This window comes from Malaclemys terrapin, chromosome 7, assembly GCF_027887155.1.
Source record: "Malaclemys terrapin pileata isolate rMalTer1 chromosome 7, rMalTer1.hap1, whole genome shotgun sequence".
NCBI classification, from domain to species: domain Eukaryota; kingdom Metazoa; phylum Chordata; order Testudines; family Emydidae; genus Malaclemys; species Malaclemys terrapin.
Window position 1 is genome coordinate 64260730 of NC_071511.1, and position 23237 is coordinate 64283966.

Consider the following 23237-nt stretch of genomic DNA (forward strand, 5'->3'; position numbering starts at 1 on the left):
GGACACTGTGGATGCAAGAATGAATAGCTGCATTTCCTCCTGTCGGAAATAGGGCAGTGACAGGAAAACATTGTTCTGTGTGGTGTTGGTACCAGGATCAGTGTTTCTTTTGTCCATGTAGCCCCATGTCCAGATGCCACCACGGGAATCCTATTTACCATGGTCTGGAAACCTAGACAGAGAGTTTAGGTGTAAACTTTTGGTGCACAAGTAGTCAGTCTGACTTATCACATGATGCCATGAATGCAGGAGGCAGCAAGACTAAGTGTAAAATATAGGGGTCTTCCTCAGCTTGCATGTCTGTCTATATAAGGCAGGTGGTAATAAGTGCTAGAGATTCACCACCTCCACCATTAGGTGTCACTGTGCGACCACACAAGGAAAAAGAGAAGTGAACAGGTTCTGCAGGAAGCACTTATAGGCCCTGATTCAGCCAAGGAATCGAACTTGTGCTTAACTCCAAGTACATGAAAGGTCTCATGGAAGTCAGGGGAATACTTACAAGCTTCAAGTTGAGCATGTGCTTATATCAAGCTTTTGGTTGAGTTGCTGCCCTAATTGCTGCAGTTTTGCAGGTGACCCCACATATAGTTAGCTTGTCACTAGGGGTTTGAAAAGGATTTGGGGTTTGGATTTTTTTTTCTTCTAGTCAGAGTCGGGAATGTGTGAATTAAAATCTATAGCTGTCTTCAGCGCTGAATTTTTAAAAATTACTATGAGCCAGTAAAGGGCACATAAAGAAAGAGCCAGAGATGGGCCTACACCCAAATCCCACCCTCTACACGCCCTGAACTCTGACAGAGTTCAGCTCTAGTTCCAAGCTTTTCAGCTGGCCCCTCTAAAACCAGCTGAACCGACCCCTAGATTGAAATGTGCCTGAACATTGGGGAATTTCATACCAGGATTGGAACTTCCAACCTCTGTCCCATCTCTAGTAACTAAAGGTCTGTAGAGCTCTTGTGAATAGGTAGTTCCAGAATAGCTGCCATTGAAGTGTATAACTCACGCACTCAACTACCAGTGTACACTTTTCAGGCTTGCAGCAAATTAATTACTCTGGGTCTTTTCGTGATTCATTTCAGAGTGGTAGCAAGAAGGTGAAGGACAACCTCACACCAGAATCAAACAGGGAGAAGCAAGAAGAAAAGAGCGTTTCTGCGTGCCATTGTGCTTTCTTTCTGTTGAATGAATCTACCACCTGCCCCGCCCAAGGTCCGATAGCATTTTATAAGCTTGTGTCATATTTTGCTAATGACTCATCAAGCAGGAGTACACACTATATCTGACACCCTTTGTGTTCAGCAGCAGGAGCTAAGTTTGTCTTGTGGGGATGGGTCTAATCTTGTATGGTTATTGCCCTTACTACTGTAGTCCACATTTTACAGCTTCCCTGTTCAGTCTCAGCCTCCCATTAAGGGAGCATATTGGTTCACTTTTGTGGATTCAGAATTAACCCGCTCATCCTTCATGCACAGCTCTGCACAATTAGAATTGGATCCAGCAGAGTACTTAAGCACATGCTTAACTTTAATTATATGATTAGTCCCATTGGCTTTAATGGTAATGCTCACATGCTAAAACTTAAGTACATACCTAAGTGCATTGCTGGATCAGAGATTGAGCTGGGTATATATTCTCCCTGTTCCCTTCCTCTGACACCCTTGCAAGTGACCAGTGCCAGTGGACTGAATAGAAAGACCAGTGGCTCCAATCCAGAAGGGCAAATCCACTCCAAAAGCAGGGAGTTCAGTGCTGGTTCTACTTAGTTACGTTCTTTGGTCTCTCTTTGGTGGCAGCAGCAGCACCAAAATACTGCAGGATCGTTAGCCCACAATAAAGCCTGTGCTACCACGTCTACACTGCTGTTGTGATCATGCGTGTGATGTAGAATAAAGTCTACCCATGCTATAATCACACCTTCATTTGCAGTGTAGACATATTCTGTGTTGCATATTCTGGATTGTTATCTGGGGGCAGCTTATCTACTAACTATAGATAGGCAGATACAGAGTACTCCTGGTGATCAAACCATTGGCACCATTTGGCAGAGGAGTAGAGTTTGCCTCCTCTGGAAAAAAAAAATCAAGGGTTTGTCTATATGAAAATTTGGTGCATAGCAAGCTGGGGCATAAGTCTACTTCAAACTAGCCTGCTGTGCACTAAGTGTTCACATGGACCCTGCTGCCGCTTTAAAACAGGAGTAGATTAAAGCACATTAGGGAACTTCTAGTGCACACCAGCAGGGTCAACATGGACCCTTACTTCACAACAATCTGAGGTGTAAATCTACCCCGCACTAGCCAGCTGTGCACTGTGTTCATCTAGACAAGCTCCAAAATGTAAGTGGCTGAGCAGAAGGATGGGTATATAGAGAGTTATAGTCAAGGTATTAATCTGTATTTCATTTCTAGATACTATGGTGATTGGTGCCCTAAGCAAGATAAATATATCTAAGGGTGCAGGGGGAGAAATGGAAAGTGTTTCTGAGCTCCAAGATGGACATGAAAGACCACTCCATCCCCCAACCACTCATCACATTTGTAGCTGTGAGTTTCAGGACAGGCTACATGTTCACATCATCATCATCATCACCATCATCATGTTCCTATTACACCTCTGGCGTTTAGGGGAGTGACGAAGCTCCTCCACTCCTGTCAGTTTCTGGCAAGTCTTTCAATGGTTCCCCAGCTGTGCCCCAGGTTTTTCAGCTCGGCATCCACAGCTCTTTGCCATGTTGTTTTCGGGCGGCCTTGTTTTCACTTGCCTTCAAGTATCCATCTTATTGCTACTCTGGTGATGGAATCAGTTTCCATCTGAAGCACATGACCGACCCATCTCCAACGCCTCCTGGCAATGATGATGCTCAGATCCTCTTGGCTGCACTGTGTCAATAGATTTTGGTTTGAGATTGTTCTGGGCCTAAAGATACAGAGGATTTTTCTGAGGCAGGTTGTATGGAATGAAGACTGTTTGGACATGTCATACTTTCTCATTCCCCAGCATTCTGCACTATAATGTAATATTGAAAGTATGCAGCTCCTATAAATCTTGAGTTTGGTTTTGGTGTTGTATTTTGATGATTTCCAGACTGTATTTATGCTCCTGAAGGTGTTCCTGACTTTATTGATTTTGTTCCAGATGTCCTGGCTTGTTCCACCATCCGGGCTGATGGTGCTACCAAGTATGTGAATGTTTCTACATTGATGAGAACATAATCCTCTATCCGTACTGGTGATGGTGAGGCAATATTAAAGGTCATGATATCTGTCTTATTGCAGTTGATTTTCAATCCGATTTGCTGGCTGAATGCGTTGAGTCGAGTTGTTTTTTCTTGTATTTGGTGTTGGGTATGTGATAGGAGAATGACATCATCTGCGAAGTCCAGGTCTTCAAGGGCTGAGAAGAGTGTCCATTTAATGCCTCTTGGCATGTCTTCTGTTGTACGCTGCATTACCCAGTCGATGGCAATGTTGAAGAGGATTGCACACAACACACCCCGACGTACTCCTGTTTTGACTTCAAAACTGAGCTCACTGTGATCAACACTGCATGTAAAATTGAAATAGAAGCTTTTGATAATGTTGATTAAACGGAAAGGAATTCCATATGCCCGCAGAATGCGCCATAGGCTGGACCTGGGAATGCTATCAAAAGCTTCTCAAAGTCTATGAAATTTATGTAGCGTTCCTGTTGCCATTCTAAGCACTGTTCTATTATGTTTCGTAGAGTGAAGATCTGGTCTGTGCATCCACACCCTTTCTGAAAACCAGCTTGCTCTTTTCTGAGAACGCTATCAACTGCCTCTGATATATGCCGGACTATGATCTTACACAATACTTTGCTTGGCACAGATAAAAGTGTGGTACCACACCAGTTATTACAATCACTGAGAGTTCCTTTCTTTGGTATCTTCACTATAACATGTTCCCAGTTAGACTATAATCGCATAAAGACCATGCTTCCTAACTTTAAGTATAGCAGGCCATAATTTAACACCCTTTTTTTTAGCAACCAGACAACTCATTTTCTACCTTTCTCATTTTCTTGTACCTCTTTGATATCACTATATATAAATATTATATAGTAGTATAGAGAAGGTAGATGCAAAACTTTTATTCACTCATTTTCATATTAGGAACAAGGGGACAGTCAATTAAAAAGAAAGATATCAATTTTAAAATTGATCAAAGGAATAGTTTTTCCAAACGGGAAGATTTTCAAAGGCACAAATGGGAATCTATGGAGATTTGGCACCTAACTACTATTCATGCTTTTGAACCCCATCCCACACCCACCCACACTGCTTAACTAGCCTGGGGAATTGATTGCTACCAGATATTATTTGTATTATCATAATCATAGGAGCCTGCACCCTGGACAATGACCCCAATCTGCTAGGTGCTGTACAAATACAGATCAGAAAGACAGGCCCTGCTCTGAAGAGCTTACAATCTAAATATAAGACAACAGATGGATACAGACAGATCCATAAGGGAATACAAAGACGCACTGAGACAATATTGGTCCACGTGGTGCGGTGGTCTGAGCACATTAACAGCCTAACCAGTGTCAGGTTTTTGTGTAGCCTGGCAAAGGAGAGGTTTATGGTAGGATTTGAAGGAGAATAATGACATGGCTTTGCGGATCACTGAAGCCAAGCGTTTGACAGGCTTCCAGGAAGGATGGATAACAAGAGTACTCAGAGTTGTTTTTCTAAGGATTAAAGAAGCAAGAATTTTTGAAAGAATATGTTTCAGGGCATAAGTAAATCTCTCTTGTAACTATACAAGTCCAGCTGGTGAAAACAATCTCAGACACAATGAAATGAGTTACGTGTGAAGTGCTGAGATCTCAAATGTGAAATTATGCAGAAGGGAAAGAGGCTGCAGTAGATAAAAACAGCCCATTGTGTTATCAGGGGTGCACTTTGCATTTGATGAATGCTAAAAGAACCTTTAGCCTTGGAAATAAAGAAGATAATTTCTCTCCAGGTAATGGCTGCTCATGCAAGTCATAAAACAACCGCACCGGAGTCCTAATTTTATAGTGCTTTTTAAATGATTTTGAAATGGTCCAGCTGCTTTGTGCCACAGTGACACAAGGCAGAGATATTCACACTGCCGATAACAAGCATGCATACGCCTGCCCAAGCTGCTCCCAGCAGGCAGTCTGCAGTAGCTGTAATACATATGGAAAACTGGTACTTGCCAAAGTTGATGGATTACAATAATCTCTTGGTTAGACCAGTCCTGTGAAGTTGCTTTTCCACCAGACACCTGGATATTGCGTCTTGTTTGGGGCCGATCTGTGAGCCACGGGTCATGCATTGCTTGCAGTTCTTATTCTATTTTAATTTGTGACAGGTTGCCAACTATGTGTGTCTCTGAGGCCACGCTGTCCTTGAATAACGGAGCAATTTGGATACACTGGGCCTGATTCATCCCTGGGTAACTCCATTGGTTTTGTTGGGTTGACAGCAGGAATGAATTTGACCCATGAGTTTAAATTCATACTTTAGCCAGTTTCCATCTGTATAGAGGTACACACAATGCAGATGGGTGCTGCTAGATATAGCTCTGCTAAGGTACTACAATCCTGACCTATAACTCCTTCCTGCTATTCCAACATTGGTCTTCCAGGATTTCAGTTTAAGTCGGCAGAGGTAGAAGAACAGCTTGGTAGCCCACTTGCCCCACCTAGCCATGATGGCCTAGATTTTTATAGGTGTCTAGGTGTTGCCGTGCTTGGTGTCACTTGGGAGTCTAAATTCCCTCAACAGTCAATGGGAGATAGATGCCTTGTGCCTAAATCCCTTTTGAAAATTAGATGTAGGCTCCTATGTCAGTTAGATGTCGCACCGCTGAGCCAAGCAACACATAAATACCTTTACAAATCTGGGTCGGCGACTACATTTTTCCCATGCCAGTTCCAAGATGGGAACTGTGAGGTCAGGGGGTGGGGAGGGAGAATGGGGAATGTAGACGATCCTATGAATTTGGGGCATCATTTGTATTTTCTTTATCAGTGCAGTTCTCTGTCTCTGTGCAAGGGGCTGACAAGGGAAATGAGAGATGCCTTTCTGCTGGGTAAGTAGCGGAGCTGGGTGGAGTGCCAGTCTTGCTTTGTGTGGTGTTTGTTTCCTTTCAAAAAATGCAAATTAATCTCCTCAGACCTCAGATTTTCTTGCACTGCTGGGTCCCATGCTACTTGTGTCAATATACTCAAGAGAGAATTTGGGGCTGAAATGGTGAACCTCTGGGATAAAAAGAAGAAGAATGTATGGCAATTCTAAGTAGGATGCTCAGTAGCTATTCAACTGTAAAGTGTTGGATGAGATTTTCAAAAGGGCCAATGCCTAATTCCTATTGAACGTCACGGGAGCTGGACAACTAACTCTGCTTTAACCTGCCAGCCATGATCTGTAGGGACATCGTATTTTGTGATTGTTACACTTGGTTTTTACTCGTTCTGCGGTCCCCAATTCAGCTTTCGTTCTCAGGCCCCTATGCAGCAGAGCAGTTCAGCATGATCTGTCCAAGCCCTGGAGCAGGTACCTAACTTGGTGGAGCAGGTGCCCATTTCTCACTGAAGTCAATGTTTAAGTGCTGGGCTGACAGGGACAACTGACCTGGGGCCTCAGTCCTTAACTTGCAGGCGTAGCTCATGCATGTTGAGAAGTGAGGATGGGCAAGTGGTTGGAGAAAGACCCAAACCAGACTCCCGTTTAACTGAGCTGAGTCAGAATATATTTTAAGGTTTGGTTTTGTTCAGGAAACCAATTACATTTCTCCCTGTTTATCTAATACAAGCTACTTTTTGTTCTGAATTTAGTTCAGACGAATGATGCAAAATTGGCAGTTCTGGAGACTGAAGTTCTTTGTTTCCCTGCAGAACAACTACAGCATGGGCAATGGCAGTGCATTCTTCCTCAGGTCGCCCGGCTGATGCTTCTCAGTTATTTTCTTCTGGGGCGAGAGGGGAGTTCAGTCTCCACAGATTGTGGGGTCTTTGGCCTCTCAGTTGGGAACACCAATAAGAGTGAAAATTTAAGCTCTAGCACTGGTGGTGGTTTCAGTAATATGGAATTTGCCCAGTAAGAACTGGAGCCTACCACCTTATTTTCCATAGGCTATCACACAGCCATTGGTTGCTAACAGTCTCTGGTTACTACCACCTTGGCTCACCATTGATCACTACTACCTTGAAATAGCACCAGTGAGGACAATGGCTCTGTATCCCACCCCTAATTAAATGTTTAAAAATGCCCTTTACCCCCCACCCTCCTCTCCTTCCATCCTTATAGATAGATATTTGGCTCTTCTTCAAAAGGCAACTGGCCCTTCATCCTCACCTGGTCCTTTCCTCTGTCTCCCCCACCAACTCACCTGCTTTTCCCATCCACAGTTCCTCCCCACAGCTGCACTCTGCCTCTGCTGCTGTTGGAGTGGCATCATGCTCTCTAAACTAGGTGCCATTTCTTCAGAACGCCTGGTTGTGGTGTTTTGGGGATCACCCAAACCAGTAAGGTTCTGTCACTGCCTGCCCTCTCATCTTGGGTGCCTTCGTGCTATGCTGCAGTGTCTTAGAGCCCTGACACCACTAGCCAGACCACGAGTCTAAAGGTCTCACCCTGGCTTCCACCAGCCTGGTTACTCTTTGCAGGGTGACCCCAACAGCTTTTCTGGCCCCGAGTCTCATCTACCCCAAGTTAACTATCAGACACTCTGACTTTTTCCCTTTGGTTCATCACCCCTAAAGGCATGAAACGAGCCCCAGAGTGATCAGTTCCCTTTGGCCCACACAGTCTGCACACCAGAGGCCTGCTTGAGGTAAAAACAAAGAAAAGGTTTATTTAAGAGAAATATCACAGATTCAAAGCTGAAGTCTGAAAGAAAAGCAAACACACAAGTTACACAGAAAATAAACATAAATACACAACTTCAGGCTTTATGCCTCTACATTAGACAAATCCCCCTTTCCAATATGCTACCTATTGCCTCTGAAGAGTTTCCTGGCATGCCACTGGTCTTAGAGGGAATTTCATGGATAGCTTCCTGCATCTCAGTTTCTGGATAAAAATTTCAGATAAAGTTTAAGGGCTTCCACCCCCTCCTCCACCCTCCCTGTCTTTTTTCCCTTCCTCTCCTGGCATGGTGACTCATGGTTATTTAGGGTGGGGAAATTCTAGCCAGGATGTCTCCGTGTTTTCCTATTAACCCTAACGGCCTACCATTTGTCTGCTCCTGGATTGTACAATGCTAGGTGCTTGGAGCTAGTCTTGTCTGGTTGGGGAGGCAGACCATCCCTGCCTGCCTGCCCACTCCCTGTTGTGAGGTGGAGATGAATGTTGCACCACAGATTATGATCACCATTTCATATCTAACAAATACTTAAATTCATAATCACAGTCCGTATGGCTCATAATGACCAAGTTCTGAATGTTACAAGCTTTGGTAAAAGACCTTACTTGAAATATTTTTATACACAATAACACTGTGAGATTCAATCGTTTGCTCTTTTGGGTTCTGCCCTTCCCTTAGGGTGTCGGGACTCTGACTGTCACAATGATGTATTTTTGTGGTGCCTCTTAGCCAAGGCAGTTCCACAAAATATGGGATCACAAGGCAAAAATGGTCAAGGAAGTTGAGATGCGGTGGTAAAAGGGCTGGGATCAATGGAAGGTCTGAGGATTATAATTTGTTTATATAGAACCATCGGTGTGTCTGGTGCTTTATAGGTGAAAACAAAAAGAAGAAATCTCTGTCTTAAGGGGCTTATGTCTTATGAGATAGAACAGCAGGACAGCTGACACCAGGGCCGGCTCTGGCTTCTTGGCCGCCCCAAGCAAAAACAAACAAAGAAAAAAAACGGGGCGGCCAGAATGGCAAAGCAAAAAAAACCAAAAAAAAATTGCGGCGCGGCTGGAGCGCGGGTGCAGGGGGACTGGCGGGGGGGCGGGGGGCGGGAGGGAGTGGGCGGGAGAGAGAGAGAGAAGGGGGCGGCCAGGGCTACAGCAGGGGCGCTGCCACGTGGCCCCTCCCGCTGCGCCGCCTCCTGCCGCGAGGGCTCCGCTCCGGTCGGTGGGGAGGGAAGGAAGAGTACTGCCCTGCAGGGTGCTCTGGTTCTCCGCGCCGCCGCCCCCTACAGGGCAGCCGGAGCGGAACAAGAACAACAACAACAACAAAACAAAAAAAATAAAACGGCTGTGCTGCCCTAGGATTGGGCAGAATGCCACCTCGAACAGTCTGCCGCCCCAAGCACCAGCTTGCTCAGCTGGTGCCTGGAGCCAGCCCTGGCTGACAGTGACAAGGAGGGTTTGGGGAGCAAAAGGGTTGGGGCCAGGGAGAACACTCCTTGGAAGATATAGACTCCCACAGGCAGCAACCAATGCTTGCTTTTTTGGTGTTTGTTTTTTAACATAATGACATGAATAGCTATTTTTATTATAGAGGGGAGGCTACCGACTGGGAAGGACAGCTGCATGGAGTGGGATTGGCTGGGGAGCAATTGGCATCTGGGCAGTAGTGTCATCATTGCTGGTGAATCTGTAGTTGGTTTGCATGGCTGTCACGGCTTGCAGTGGATGGGAAATATAACCCATCTGAAAGCCTAGATGTGTAACTGACTCATCAATTCACTTCAGTTTTATGTGAATTAAAGCAGGAGTTTGAAAACTGATTACGGGGCAGAGAGGAAAGCAGGTTTTGCTGTACGCAGCTGTCAGGTCATTCTTCAAAGAAGCATTGATAAATGTCAGGAACCAGTAACCCCCAGATCTTTGTTTTAAACATTGTTTTCTGCATCTGAGAAATTCTCCTGCAATAACGAGATGTATTTGCAGCAAGGCTGACACTGCCCTGATCCTCATCAAATGAGAATAGAGGCCCTTTCACCTGGTTTTTTTTTTTTAAGAAACTTGATATTTGCTGAACGGAAAAAAAAGAAAAAGTGAGTCACTCAGATAAAACGGTCAAAAGCAAAGCTTTCCAAAGCACAGTGTAACTGTATACACGTTCCAAATAAATGAAATTTCCGCATTAAAGTGACACTGTATATATTTTCCATAGCACGCCTAACAACTCTACTTAGTTGCTCTATGAGGGTATTAAAACACACACAATGCAGAATTACACAAGAATGTCAGGTTCTTTGAAAAACAAGAACACCCTTCGTAACCAAATATATCCAACAAACCAAGAACCAGACACAGGGCTAGAGTAGTTGCACAATGCAGACTGCAGCAATCTCAGGATTTGATGTACAATCAGAAGGTGTGAGCTCCAGGCTATATGTGGGCCAACCAGCCTCTTCCAGGGAGAAGTCCACAAGAGAAGAGAGTAAATTCCCTAAGGTTCCACTTGCAGAGTTTTCTGTCAGTTGTGCCTAATAGGGTGTGGGGGAGTCATCCCAACCTCATAGATCCTAGTGATTCATGGGAAAGAGACTCCCTTCCACCTCTGAATCCTTGTGTGGTTTTCTGTGACATCACAGCACTGGTACTGGCAGAGTCTCCCTGCAGCTGCTGAGCAGCAGGCACAGAAAGGAGACAGAGAAAGTGAATACAATTTAATGCAGAAATCTGGGCAGGCTGCTGTGGATGGTGCCAAGGAGCATGTGGCCACTCCCCAGCTCCACCCCTAACACTCCATGAAGTCACAATGAAGGGGCTTCTATAAGGTGTTGGGGCAGTGCCAAAGCAGAAACACTGCCAGCAAAAGAACTACCCATGGAAATACCCCCAGGTGAGTTCATGGAGGGTTGTTCCAGGCCCACATTAACCAGGGATGAGTCAAGTTGTTTGACATTTCAAATCCATGAGAACCCTGTGAGTTTGCAAGATTTGGTTCAAATGTGAAGGAGAGGCTGGAAAAGGAGTGGAAAATGGGAGCGAGGAAAAATATCCCTAGGGGAAAATGGAACAGACAATGGACAGAGTACTAAGAAAATACAGCACAAGGGTAAAAAAAAAAAAAAAAAAGGGGAGGAGAGAGTCTCTGATTTGTAAAAGATGTAAGTACAGTGCACTTGTAGCTTGCAAGGCATCCACTCAGGCCAGCCTAGCATTTGATAGATTTTTCTCTCCTTAATATAGAGCATAAATGCTGTCATTTACGGAGAAATTCATTCCCCCCCCCTTTTTTTTTGAATTGACTGTTCCTTTGGGGGAGCAGGGGTGGGAAATGGAGGGGGGGGGGAAATGGGGAAGCCATGGGTTTAAATTGTAAAAAAACCAAATATTCACACACACACACACACACACACACACACACACACACACACACACACACACACACACACACACACACACACACACACACAAAGTGGCACATCCTCAAACTCCATGAGAGGAGAGCCACCCATCTCTAATATCAGCTAAAGCAAACTGCACCTGACCAAGAATTAGGGTTGTTGCAGGTTCTCTTCAGCCAGGATTACTGCGAAATATGGGATCAATCCCAGAAGAGCAGCAGATACAAATGGAGACTCAATAGGTGACAATTATCCCAAAGATCAGTATTATTCAGATCAAGGTTAGAGTTAAGCCAGTTTGAGGGAGAGGGGAGATAAGATGTGAAATTCAGAGCCAGATCCAAGTTCAGATTATGAGATCCCCCATCATAAAATTTTGGAGAGGGGTAGGCTTGGTACTAGAATTTTGGTTCAGATTCATTTAATCTTTTTACTTCCTTTAACACTGTGTGGCACTTCATATTTTGTAGTCACTATTGATCTTTTTTCTTCCCCCCATATTATAAGAGCTCACACAGGTTTGTCCTGTCTCGCAATTCAACATCTAGGTCGTGTAGCTGTTTCAGGAACCCTCGGTTTGGTGAAATGGCTCGGTGCTGGATGACACATTGGACAGCATCAGTCAGTGAGAAGTGATGGTAGATCATAAGGTAAGCCAGCACCAAGGTGGCGGATCTGCTTTTACCAACAACACAGTGAACTAAGATCTTTCCTGAAAAAAGAAAAACAAAGATGAATTGTGCTGCTCCAGTCTGCTCAGAAGTGTCACAATGGGTCTTGGGCCGCTCAGCACGTTGATCATGGACTACCCTAGTTTTCACCTCTTGGACACTGCTTTGAATACATCCCGGGTCAATGACCAAAAACCATTCTAATGTGATCGTTATTCATCCTCCAGTATATGAAATAGGTTGCGGGTCTCAGGCAAGTTAATTCTGGATAAGTATCTCCTGCTCAAAATGCAGCGCTATTATGTGGCATTGTTGGCAGTCTTGGCAGAGAAGCCAAGTACTCATTGAAAGCATCGTCAATGCTTTCAAATCCAGAAGCATTCCCTCCATAAAGGCACTGAGGAATACTGTAGGGGTATTGTGGGAGAAGCTTGTAGTGCTACTGCTGCTGCCTGTGCCAAACATTTCCTGTGGATAACTAGAGGTCAGTGCTCACCATATGGTGCCTCTCATGGGTGTTTTAAAAAAAAGTATGGCACTCAAGATGCAACTGGGTCACACAGGTTCTTATACTGGCCTTACAGAGCCAGTGCCTATTGTGTTTCACCATAGCTAGTGCAATCTCGCAGCATGCAAGAGGACTCCTACTAAATAGAGGGGGTCAGACTTCAGAGTCCATGAGATATTAGGTATCTCTGAGGTAGATTCCCTCCTGATTCACATCATCTTCTACAGAGCATGGCCCCTGAGGCAGAAAATCTTCTCAGAGGGCAGAGGAGGCAGTGCTGGCAGAAAGTAGCCCCAACCTACCTTCCATTAACAGGCCTAAAAGGAGCTATCATAGCCCAAAACTAAGCTTGTGGTGGTTGGAGAATTGGGTGTGTCTAGGGTTGCAGGGAGGTGTGTTTATTCAGCACATCCCTACTGAAGCCTCTGTCAGAATCTACAACTGCCTTCCCTGGTGGATCCTTTTGAGGAAGGTCACAGGGGGGGCGGAGGGGGGGGAGGGGAAACACTGTCTGCTTTCTCCTTTGGGATGAATCTGCTCTGAAGTACAGCTCCACCATTGGCTCTTGGAGGTGCAGTTGATGTTAGCTGGGGTGAATCTAGCCCTCTAAATAGTACAGTGATCCATTCCATAAGTGAACAGTAATTACTGGTAATGTTGGCCTGTGTCCTGATGGATTTATAACAGAAGGAAACAGCATGACCCTGGACCTTGTCAATGGCTCATTGACACATCTCTCTGTGATAGCTGGTATCACAACATCACCTTATTGCAACATCTGCTCTTCGCTGTTTTGTAGCCAGAGAAGGAGTGATTCATGTGCATTTGCTTTCTGATGAATCAACGCAGAACACTGGTGCCATCATATCCCAGCTGTTATATATTAACCACTCTCTAAACTACAACATCATCCTCCGTAGGCCTTTTTCCTTGTTCAAAAAAAGGGAAGCTGGTCTAGTGATTACAAGAGGGCCCATGTGGAGCCTAGATGCCTAGCTTTGCCACTGACTTGCTGTGTAACTTTGTGTGTGCTATTTAACCTCTTGGTGTCACATTTTCCTCCCATCTCTAAAGGGAGACAGCCCATCAGGGTCCTGCTGGCCCAGATGAAAGGAGCTGCAGGTCTGTAGTAGACCAGTTCCTGGCTGGGACCAGAGGGATGAGGAAAGGTGCGCCCCTCTGGCCAAAGGAGGTTGAAGGATAACCAGAGTTTTTGGTTCTGGCTGCATTGTGTATAGCTGGGTTTCCAGGGGAGAGAGGACACAAGAACCTTAACCCTGAGCTAAAGGTGAAGCTCAAGGATACAGTTAGGAAGAGGCCCAGGGAACAAGTGGCAACTAATTGGATTGAGCAATACGTGGTGGCTCTTTACTGGGTTCCTGGGCTGGAAACCCAGAGTAATGGGCAGGCACGGGTTCCCCTACTGGCTACAGGTAAAGTGATGTAAACCCCAAGAAAGGGATGGAGCTTATTTGGGAGCCTGAACAAAGGGCTGAATTTAAAGGGTCCAGAGCCAGGCTGAAGACCCTAGTGAGGGCAAAATACACCATTTATTTATTGGACTCTTTAATACCCTGGAAGGGGTTCATTCAGACTTTGTGACTTGGCCAGAGGGCCAAGCCATTGAAGACACAGCAAGGCTGGCCTGCAGGGGCCAAGAAAAGGACTGTGATACCACACTCCGCCACTTGGAGGCGCTCCACAGGTGAGTGTGCTTTGGTAGTCTGTCTCCCAGTGGTGTTGGGTAATGTTTGTATGGCAGCTGATGATCCTGGGATAAAAGTACTACATAAGCACAGAGTATTATCAAGAGAGGCACTTACCGTTCAGAGCACTCAGTGCGTTATTAATGTACTCTGAGGCAGGGTAGAAATGCTCACGCAGGTTAAAATCAGTTGAATCTTCTGCAGCTATTCCACAATAATGGATTTCCTGGCCATAGAAGGCTTGATCTCCTTTACTTTCCCATGTGGAATGTGCCGCATTCAGTACATGGGTGATGCCAAGTTTCCTCAGTTCTTCTTTGTCATGTGCAATCAAGCTACCAAGAATTAGGTATAAAAGGTCACAAGGAAAAGTATTATATGAAAGAGTTTGATGTGGTCAAGTCCCTGATGCCTCTTATTGAGACTGAATGTCAATGAACAGTTCAGGACCTGTTACACTTGGAGATCTGTTGTTTGCATGGCATAACACCAAGCATGAGACAGAAAGTTGTGATTTCTAATCTGATGATTACATAGGAGCTGCACATAGAAAATATGCAATTGCATGTAAATATGAAAAGAGATTTCATGTCTACGAAAATAATCTCCTCTCTCTCTCTCTCTCTCTCTTTGTGTGTAAGTTCCTATGAGTTTTAATGAGAATTAAAAGCCCAATCCTGAGAGATGCAAAGCTGCCTTCATTCCCACTGAAGTCAAGGGGTTTTGTTGGCCCTGAGCACTTGACAAGGAGGTTCACTTCACGAATGGGTTCAGATTGAAAGGACATAGTCAAGCTTTTAGTTTAGTCTGCAGCCATTTTGCCTCGATCTGTAATAATTTCCTAATGCATTTTTGCAGGACTAGGAGTGTTAGCCCATGGAACCTGGCTAAATTCCAATGGTTAATTATATTCTGCCTGCTTAAAATTCAGCAGCTAGATTCATTTGTGGAAGGCATTCTTCATGTTTTGCCCTGAACTGTTGTGCAGCATTCCTCTGCACTGTTCAAGGCCTTCAGCCTTCCACCCCAAAGGGCACTGCATTTCACTATGGGTGATGCATGTACATCAATGTAATAGTCAGTTTGTTGAGCACTTAGGATCCTCTGTGATGAACGGCAGCATGTAGCAGGCAGCCATTAGTATTCTGCTTTAAAGGAGAGAGGTTCAGGTTGTTTGCACAGTATGAGAGAAGAAATTTGGAAGCTAGCTTTCAAGATGAAAAAGGCTTTATTAGCAAAATATAGTCTTAATTCTAGATTGTTCTTTCATTTCCGCTTGCCAAGCAGCCTCCTGAGTGATTATACAGGGCTAATTCCCAGGAAACAGGCCATCAAAACTATAAATCTATGATAGCGCTACGGACTACTGTACCGTATGGCACTGTTCAGATGCTAATTAATCTCCACTGACACAGGCTTGCTCAGAAAGGGCCTGATCCAAAGCCTATTGAACTCAGTGGAAAGACTTCTATTGACTCCAGTGGACTTGGGCTCTAACTTCAAAGCCCTCTATTTCTTTCTCTTCCCCTCCTAAGGTGCTTACTCCAGAGAATAGTTGGTGCTTGTGCAAATGGTCCCACTGATTTCAATAGAGGGGGAAAATCCTGTCTGCAGTTCTTGATAAATTCCAGTTAAACTCTCTAGTTTTGCTTTTTACTAATTTCAATTTTTAAATAACTCTGTGTTCTTCTTCGATATTCAAGATCTGCTGCCTTGTTCAGCTGCTCAGCCCTTTCTGCTGTTGGATCTTTACGGAGCATACACAGACACTGTTCTCAGCTGTGAATGGAAACCAGGGATTTTTTAAAAATGCTCTTGAAAGAATACAGATTTCCACTGACATTATTAAGCCCTTCAACAAAATAAATGCATTTTAAAATAAAAATGCAGTGAAGATGGCCACCAATTGTGGCATGCTGACAGCATGACAAGGCCTCCATTATACCATTGCAGGATTACTGGCCTCAAATCCAACAGGTTTGGAAAGCAGATTAGAACTCATGATTTGCACTTGCAAAATTTGAAACATAAAGTATTGTTTCAATTTTTAAAACATATGGTCTTATTTCCCCAGCACATGCTTGCTCATTATTTTATGCTCTGTTCGATTATTGCTAAAACTTCCAATTTACAAATATAATCACAGGGAAATGTGGCTAAAGAATCATTAGTAGCTCCTTCCTTCTCTTATGGTAATTATCTTGATTATTATGTCCAAATATTTAAGCCTGTTGATGGTGCAGGGGGACCTGTTTGATATAAAAACAGGGCTCTAGACTTGCACAGTTGGCAAAATTAATGTTTCTTTATGCATCAGAAAGAAGCAAATATAGGGTGAAATCCTAGCGACCCTGCACAAAATTCATGTCAAAGGGCTTTGTGCAGGTGATCTCTGTAGGGCTGGAATGAAATCCTTCTCTCCCAGTTGTACCATCCCTAATGACACTTCTCTATTACGATTCCAGATCAGGAAGCCCTCCGAGCATGGAATGTTTATCAACCCCAGTGGCAGTTCTGCATGCAAAGGGCTTTCTGGTTAGGGCCTAATTTATCCACCTTTGAAATTTAAATGCCTTGATCTAGCAAATAGTAAGCATGGGAATAGGCCCATTGGGACTAAGCATGAAAAGCACATACTTAAATACTTCCTAAGCAGTAAACACTTATGTTTTCTTTTCTGGATTTCTGTGGCCAACAGTGCAGATTGTATAGTTGATTATTTTAAAGCTATAATGCAAAGAAGTTGGTGTGTGTATTTAAATAAGATAAGAAATTTTGCAGTTAGGAAAGAGTTGAGAAACATCATAGAAAGTGTTAGGAAGGTTATAGTCTTCTGGGGGAGCTGTAGGAAAGGGTTAAATTGGGCTTATAAGAAAAATTTCATCTATCTTAAGGCCTTGATTCAGCAAAGCGGTAAAGCACATGTAAGAATGTGCTTAAAGTTATACATCTTATTGACTTCAATTGTATTTAAGAATATACCTAAAGTTAAGCATGTGCTTAAGTGCTTTGCTGAGTCAAGGTCTAAGAATGGGATAGCTACCACAGCTCCAAAATAGAGCAAAAATATTCCAAAAATAATTTTGTAACAGGGTGCTTGTAGGTCCAGGGGGCCTAATGATTGGTGTGCCCAACTTCCAACCCTTTGTTTCCTTGGTCAAGGTGCCTCAGTCTTTCAGACTGTGGGGGGTAGGGGTCCTGGACCCTCCCACTCAGGGCCCTGTGTGAGTTGACTCCTGAACAGGGGGCATTCCAAGGAGGGAATCGAAATCCACTGCCCTGGGCTAATTTAGGGTTTCTGGAATGCCCAGTCAAAAAGGGACCCTAGTGTCTCTGGTCAGCACTGCCAACCGGGCTGTTAAAAGTTCGGACAGCGGTGCTGCGGGTCTAAGGCAGGCTATTTCCTACCTGTCCTGGCACTGCGTTGCACCCCGGAAGCAGCCAGCAGGTCCGGTTCCTAGCTGTGGGGGGCCACAGGGCTCCGTGCACGGCCCCCACCCCGAGCACTGGCTCTGCTCTCCCTTTGGCTGTGAACCGTGGCCAATGGGAGCTGGGGGGGGGGGCGGTGCCTCTGGGAAAGAGCAGCACATGGAGCCTCCTGGTCCCCCTGCCTAGGAGCTGGACCTGCTGCTGGCTGCTTCAGGGATGCACTGCGGAGCCAGGACAGGCAGGTAGCCTGCCTTAGCTCCGCTGCACTGCTGACCAGGAGCTGCCCAAGGTAAGCCCATGCCCCAATCCCGAGCCCCTGCCCCAGCCCTGAGACCCCCAAACCTGGAGCCCCCTCCTACATTCCAAACCCCTCATCTCCGGCCCCACCCCAGAGCCTGCACCTCTAGCTAGAGCCCTCACCCCCCTGGACCCCAACCCTCTGCCCCAGCCCTGCGCCCTCCAAACCCAGAGCCCCCTCCTGCACTCCAAACCCTCCATCCCAGAGCCCCTACCCCTTCCTGCACCCCAATCCCCTGCCTCAACCTGCAGTCCCCTCCTGCACCCCAAATCCCTCATCCCTGGCCCCAGCGCAGAGCCCGCACCCCTAGCCCAGATCCCATATCCCCTCCCACACCCCAGCCCCCTCCCTCAATCCACAGCCCCCTCCCACATTCTGAATCCCTCGGCCCCACCCCCCAGCCTGGAGCCCCTTCCTGGACCCCAAACCCCTCATCCCCAGAGCCCACACCCTAAACCCCTCATTTCTGGCCCCACCCCGGAGCCCTCACTCCCTCCTGCACCTCAACTCCCTGACCCAGCCCAGTGAAAGTGAGGATGGGGGACAGCGAGCCACCAAGGGAGAGGGCATGTAGTGAGCAGGGCCTCGGGGAAGGGGTGGGGCTAGGGTGTTCGGTTTGTGCGATTAGAAAGTTGGCAATCCTAGGCTACTTCCTACAAGTGTCCTTTCAGTTTGGGGCATGGCCCATATAGTCCTATTTGTTGGGATGGCTTGCTTCCCTTGGCACCTTCTTGTGGATCTTGGGCTGCATCCTGCCATGTTCCCACGCTCCTTCAGGTGGGGCAGCTGTAAGTTTGGTGAAGCCAAACCCCACAATGTCTCTGGGGTGCAGTCACCAAGTTATTGGAGGCTCCTAGCTCTTCTCTGCAATCTCCCTTGGCTGGGAGACAGAACATGCTCCATAGTGGCTGACTTGGCCTGTAGGCTAGTGATCCTTCCTTTCAGGTTGGGCTGTAGCTAGCTCCTGCCTCTTCACCAGTCAGGGCCGGTGCAACCACTAAGCGAACTAGGCGGTCGCCTAGGGTGCCAAGTGGTTGGGGGCGTCTGGGATTTTTCCTCCCTCCCCTCCCTTCCCCTCACACAGAGTGTGGCGTGGCTGATTGGGTGCCTGGGCCTGATTTAGCCGCTCCCATTGGCCTCCAGCAGGCAGATCCCCTCCCCTATTCCCCCGGCCTCAGCATCGCGTCACCAGCACTCTGTGTGCTCAGCAGCTTGTTTGGTTTGGCTCCACGTGGAACCAGTGGCTCGAGTGGCATGGTGGTAAGGGGAGTCCCGGGGGGCTATCAGGGAGCAGGGGGAGGGTTGGATGGGTTGGGAGTTCGGGGGGGCGGGCTGTCAGGGGGCAGGGAGTGATTGGATGGGGCGCGGGAGTCCCGGGGGTCTGTCTGGGGGGTGAGGGTATGGATAAGGGTTTGAGCAGTTAGGGGACAGGTAGTGGGTAGGGTCCTAGGGGGGCAGTTCGTGTGGGGGGGTCTCAGGAGGGGGCAGTCAGGGGACAAGGAGCAGGGAGGCTTAGATAGGGGGTGGGGTCCTGGGGGGCAGTTAGGGGCAGCGGTCCCAGGAGCGGGGAGTCAGGGGACACAAGGAGCGGGGGGGGGGGGGTTGGGAGTTCTGAGTGGGGCGTGAAGTGGGAGGGAGTGGATGGGGGTGGGGCTTCCCCCCCATCCTCTCTTTTGATTATTGAAATATGGTAATCCTAAAAAAGTGGTGCTCTGGCTCGGCAGGGAGGAGCCGCCTTCAGGAGGCACCAGAGAGCCAGAGTGTCGGCTTGCGGGGGTGGCGAGCCCCAGCCATGGAGGAGCCGGTGCGGCGCAGGGGGGCAGCAGCCCTGCAAAGGCGGTGGTGCTGCTAGTGGGGAGCAGCCGCTGTGCCCCCCAGGGGCTCCTGCAGGTTGCAGTGGATGCATGCGGGCACCGGCCCCCGTGCGCCCCCTGGTTCCACCCTCGCCATGCTTGGGCTCTGCGGCTCCAGGGCATGTGAGCCACTGCCAGGGCGCGGGGCCCTGAGCCTGCTCCAGGAGGGGCAGCGGCGGTGGCGGCTCACACTCCCGGGAGCCGCAGAGCCCAAGTGCAGCAAGGGAGGAGCCGGGTGGGCATGGGGGCCACCGCCCACATGCATCCACTGCAGGATCCACCGGGGGGCGGGGGTGCTGGGCGGGTCATAGACAGGACAGGCGCACCCCCCAGCTTCCCCCTCACTGCACTTGGGTTCTGCAGCTCCCGGGCATGTGAGCCGTTGCTGCATCTCCCGGAGCAGGCTCAGGGCCCTGCGCCCAGGCAGCACCTCATATGCCCGGGAGGCACATGGGGGGGCTGGTGCCGGGATGCATCTGCTGCAGCCTGCAGGAGCCCCCGGGGGGACGCCGGGACGCAGCCTGGGCAGGAGGGGCAGGGGGTGCGGATGCTCCCTGCTAGCTGCACTGCCGCCTTTGCAGGGCTGCTGCCCCCATGCACCGTGCCGGCTCCTCTATGGCTGGGGCTCACCGCCGTCGCAAGCGGGACGCTCTGGCTCTCCGGTGCCTCCAGAAGGCGGCTCCTCTCTGCCGAGCTGCTGCAGCGGCCCAAGCCCGGCAAAGCCAGTGAGTGGACTCGGGGCGGGGGCCGCCGGGGTGGGGTAGGGAGGGGAGGGCTCACGGGGCGGCTGTGCATCCTCCAGGGGAGTTCATGGGGCGGGGAGGGGCGGACCTGGTCTGGGGAGCAGTTCCTGGGCATGGCTGGCCCCTGGGCAGGGTGACCTCTGGAGTCTATAAAGGCTCATTGGGATTTGCCCCTCAGTGAACCGATGGGGGGGGGGGCGGGGGCGCAAGGTGGAAGTTTCACCTAGGGCGCAAAATATCCTTGCACAGGCCCTGTCACCAGTCAGCCCTGAAATGAGCCTTTTCTACCCCCTCCAGGCCTGGCATTGGCGGCAGGCTTAGCTGGGCCCAAAGGCTGTCCTTAATCCCTGCCATGCTGGCAGGCAGTTTCTCTGCTTCATCACAAACTTATTAACCAAAAGTAATGGGTCCAGTTTAATTTAAAAAAAATGGTTATATTTGTGAGCAAGAAAATCCAGCTGAAGATCAGTTTGCTCTAAAAACAAATTTTAGAATGTTAATTTTTTTTAATGTGAAAATATCCATTTCATGGAAATCTGTTGAAAAACAAAACATGTCTCATGAAATGAGAAATATTCTGTACCAAATTTAGAGAGCTCTGTCACAGTTGTATGCACAACTTGAGAATGTACTGTTTGGAGCATTTGTAAAATCCATTAAAAATAATTGTAATAATTATATAAAATAATAGAGAAAAATATTGCATGTGGGAATTCTTTTCTAACTGTATTCTTTGGTATGGTAAGTACTTTCTTTAGTGCACACTCCAGTTCTAATCTAAAAGTCAATTTTAAAACTACTAGTTGTTTTGCAGATATCACCAATAAAACAGTGAGACAGCTTACATTGACAATCATAAAGAATGGCTCAGTTTCAAATAACACTTACATATCACCTAAATACAGGTTAGGCCACACTTCATCCACATGATTTAATTCCATCCTGCAGCTGTCCAAAATATGCTCCAGCTCTTTGACCGAAGGAGTGGCAGATGGGAAACGCTGATGGTTCGGAAGGTTCTGACCGTCTTCAGACATTGACCCTTTGGTTATGTATTGATTTAGCTTATCTGAGACCCGGTCAGATACGGTTGCTGAGGAATTGATAGTGGAGCTCCTGCTGAACTATGCCTTCTTTGCTGACACTTGATGTTTCCAAGCAGCTGGATCTCTTTAAATATGGCAGGCCTTATTTCAGCCCCTCTGATTCACTTGGCGCCATATCAGGGTTGGAATGGAAACTTTAAGTGACAACACAAAAGTATGCAATAAACAAGTGTTAATCACAATATTGCACTGCATGCCCGAAGTAAACAATGTTACTGGAGCTCAGAGGATCAGCCAGAGCTCTCTGCAAAAGAACTGTCATTCTACTCCAGCACTGTTCTAGTGTTAGTGGTAGTCAACTAAAAACAGGGAGACCGTTCATTTTAGAGAAAGGTCCAAAATAAACAAACTTCAGTAAGTTTCCACTGGAGATTTACGTGACTCTATCTAAGCTAAATATAATTAAGAAGGACTAGTCACCACTATGCTTACAAGTTTCTATATCTTTAACAACAAAATAATAATTAATGATCACAATGAGCTTTCCTGAGACTGAAGTAACCAGAAACAGGCATGACACCCACCCCATCAAATCACCCAAATGGAAATACAGGAAACTCTGGGGAACGTCCAGCCCATCGCTTGTGTTTCTGACCCCGTCTCTCATGGTTGGTGAAGTTTAACAAAGCACAGCTTGCTCCCATAATCACAACTGCGATCAGCCATGCCTCCTTCCAGGAACTTCCAAAATCCCTAAAGATCCTGAGTGTCTAGTCAGTCCTGAACTTAACCACTGTATACAATGGGAAAAATGTTTTGGCCAGCACAAGAAAAGCAGCCTGCGTTTCACCAGCTCTTGTCTAATGCGGATGCCAACCTAACCTCCTTCATTGTGGGATCCTATATAGCTAGGGTCCCCATCAACAGGGCAACCATACGGGGACTGTTTATCAGAGTTTTGTGTGGGATGATGAGAATTTCCCTGTATATACTCTTTATAAAGGACCTGACTGTTCCCTCTGGGATAGCCCTACCTGTGGGTGGGGCTTAGTTGATAAATGTATGCTTTGGATTCTTCTCTCCAAGCACGCCCCAGGGCAGTAAGAAGTGGGTATTTAAATAAAAGAAAGGAAATAAGGAAAGAAAGAACAGATTGCGGCAGGGCTGGGCAGAGAACATATGAGTGGGATTGTATGACAGGATTGCTTTTGATGGTGGCAGCAGGGCTCAGCAGTCCTGGAGGTCGCGTATGGTTTAGGTCTTAAAGCTCATGCAGCAGGGTGTCATCTGGTCACCTGCAGGAGTCAGGAATGGATTCACTACACACACCCGATTCCCCATGTTGGATTTTTGTTTTTTGGTCTTCTTCCTCTGAAGCATCAGAGATGGCCATGGCTGGAGATGGGACACTGGACAGGGAGGGTCAGGGCTCGGAGATGGCACCAAGCATTATTTCTCTTAGCTGGCTATTTCTTGCTCATATGCTCAGGGTCTAATCAATCACCATATGTAGGGTTGGGAAGGAATTTCCCCCTGGGTCAGATTGGTCCCTCCTATTTTTTTGCCTGTGGCATATAATAGTTTAATCTCCGGTGGGCTGTATAACTTTTGGTTATTGGGTTTAGTGTACAGGTGCTGGGTGGCCTGTGATATACAAGAGCTCAGGCTAGATGATCTGGTGGGCCCTTCTGGCCTTAGACTCTGTGACTCTAAGTGCTGGGGCAGGGAGTGCC

General features: G+C 47.1%; 1 protein-coding gene across 1 annotated transcript; it reads right to left on the reverse strand.

Moving 5' to 3' along the window:
* Window positions 1–11295: 11295 nt before the first annotated feature.
* LOC128841103 (dual specificity protein phosphatase 26-like) lies at window positions 11296–21523 on the reverse strand. Its single transcript, XM_054035816.1, has 3 exons — window positions 21347–21523; window positions 14253–14470; window positions 11296–11962 (listed from the first exon to the last, which is right to left on the reverse strand). The coding sequence occupies exons 1-3, from the start codon at window positions 21493–21495 to the stop codon at window positions 11751–11753; spliced, it is 579 nt and encodes a 192-aa protein (XP_053891791.1). The 5' UTR covers window positions 21496–21523; the 3' UTR covers window positions 11296–11750.
* Window positions 21524–23237: the final 1714 nt, after the last annotated feature.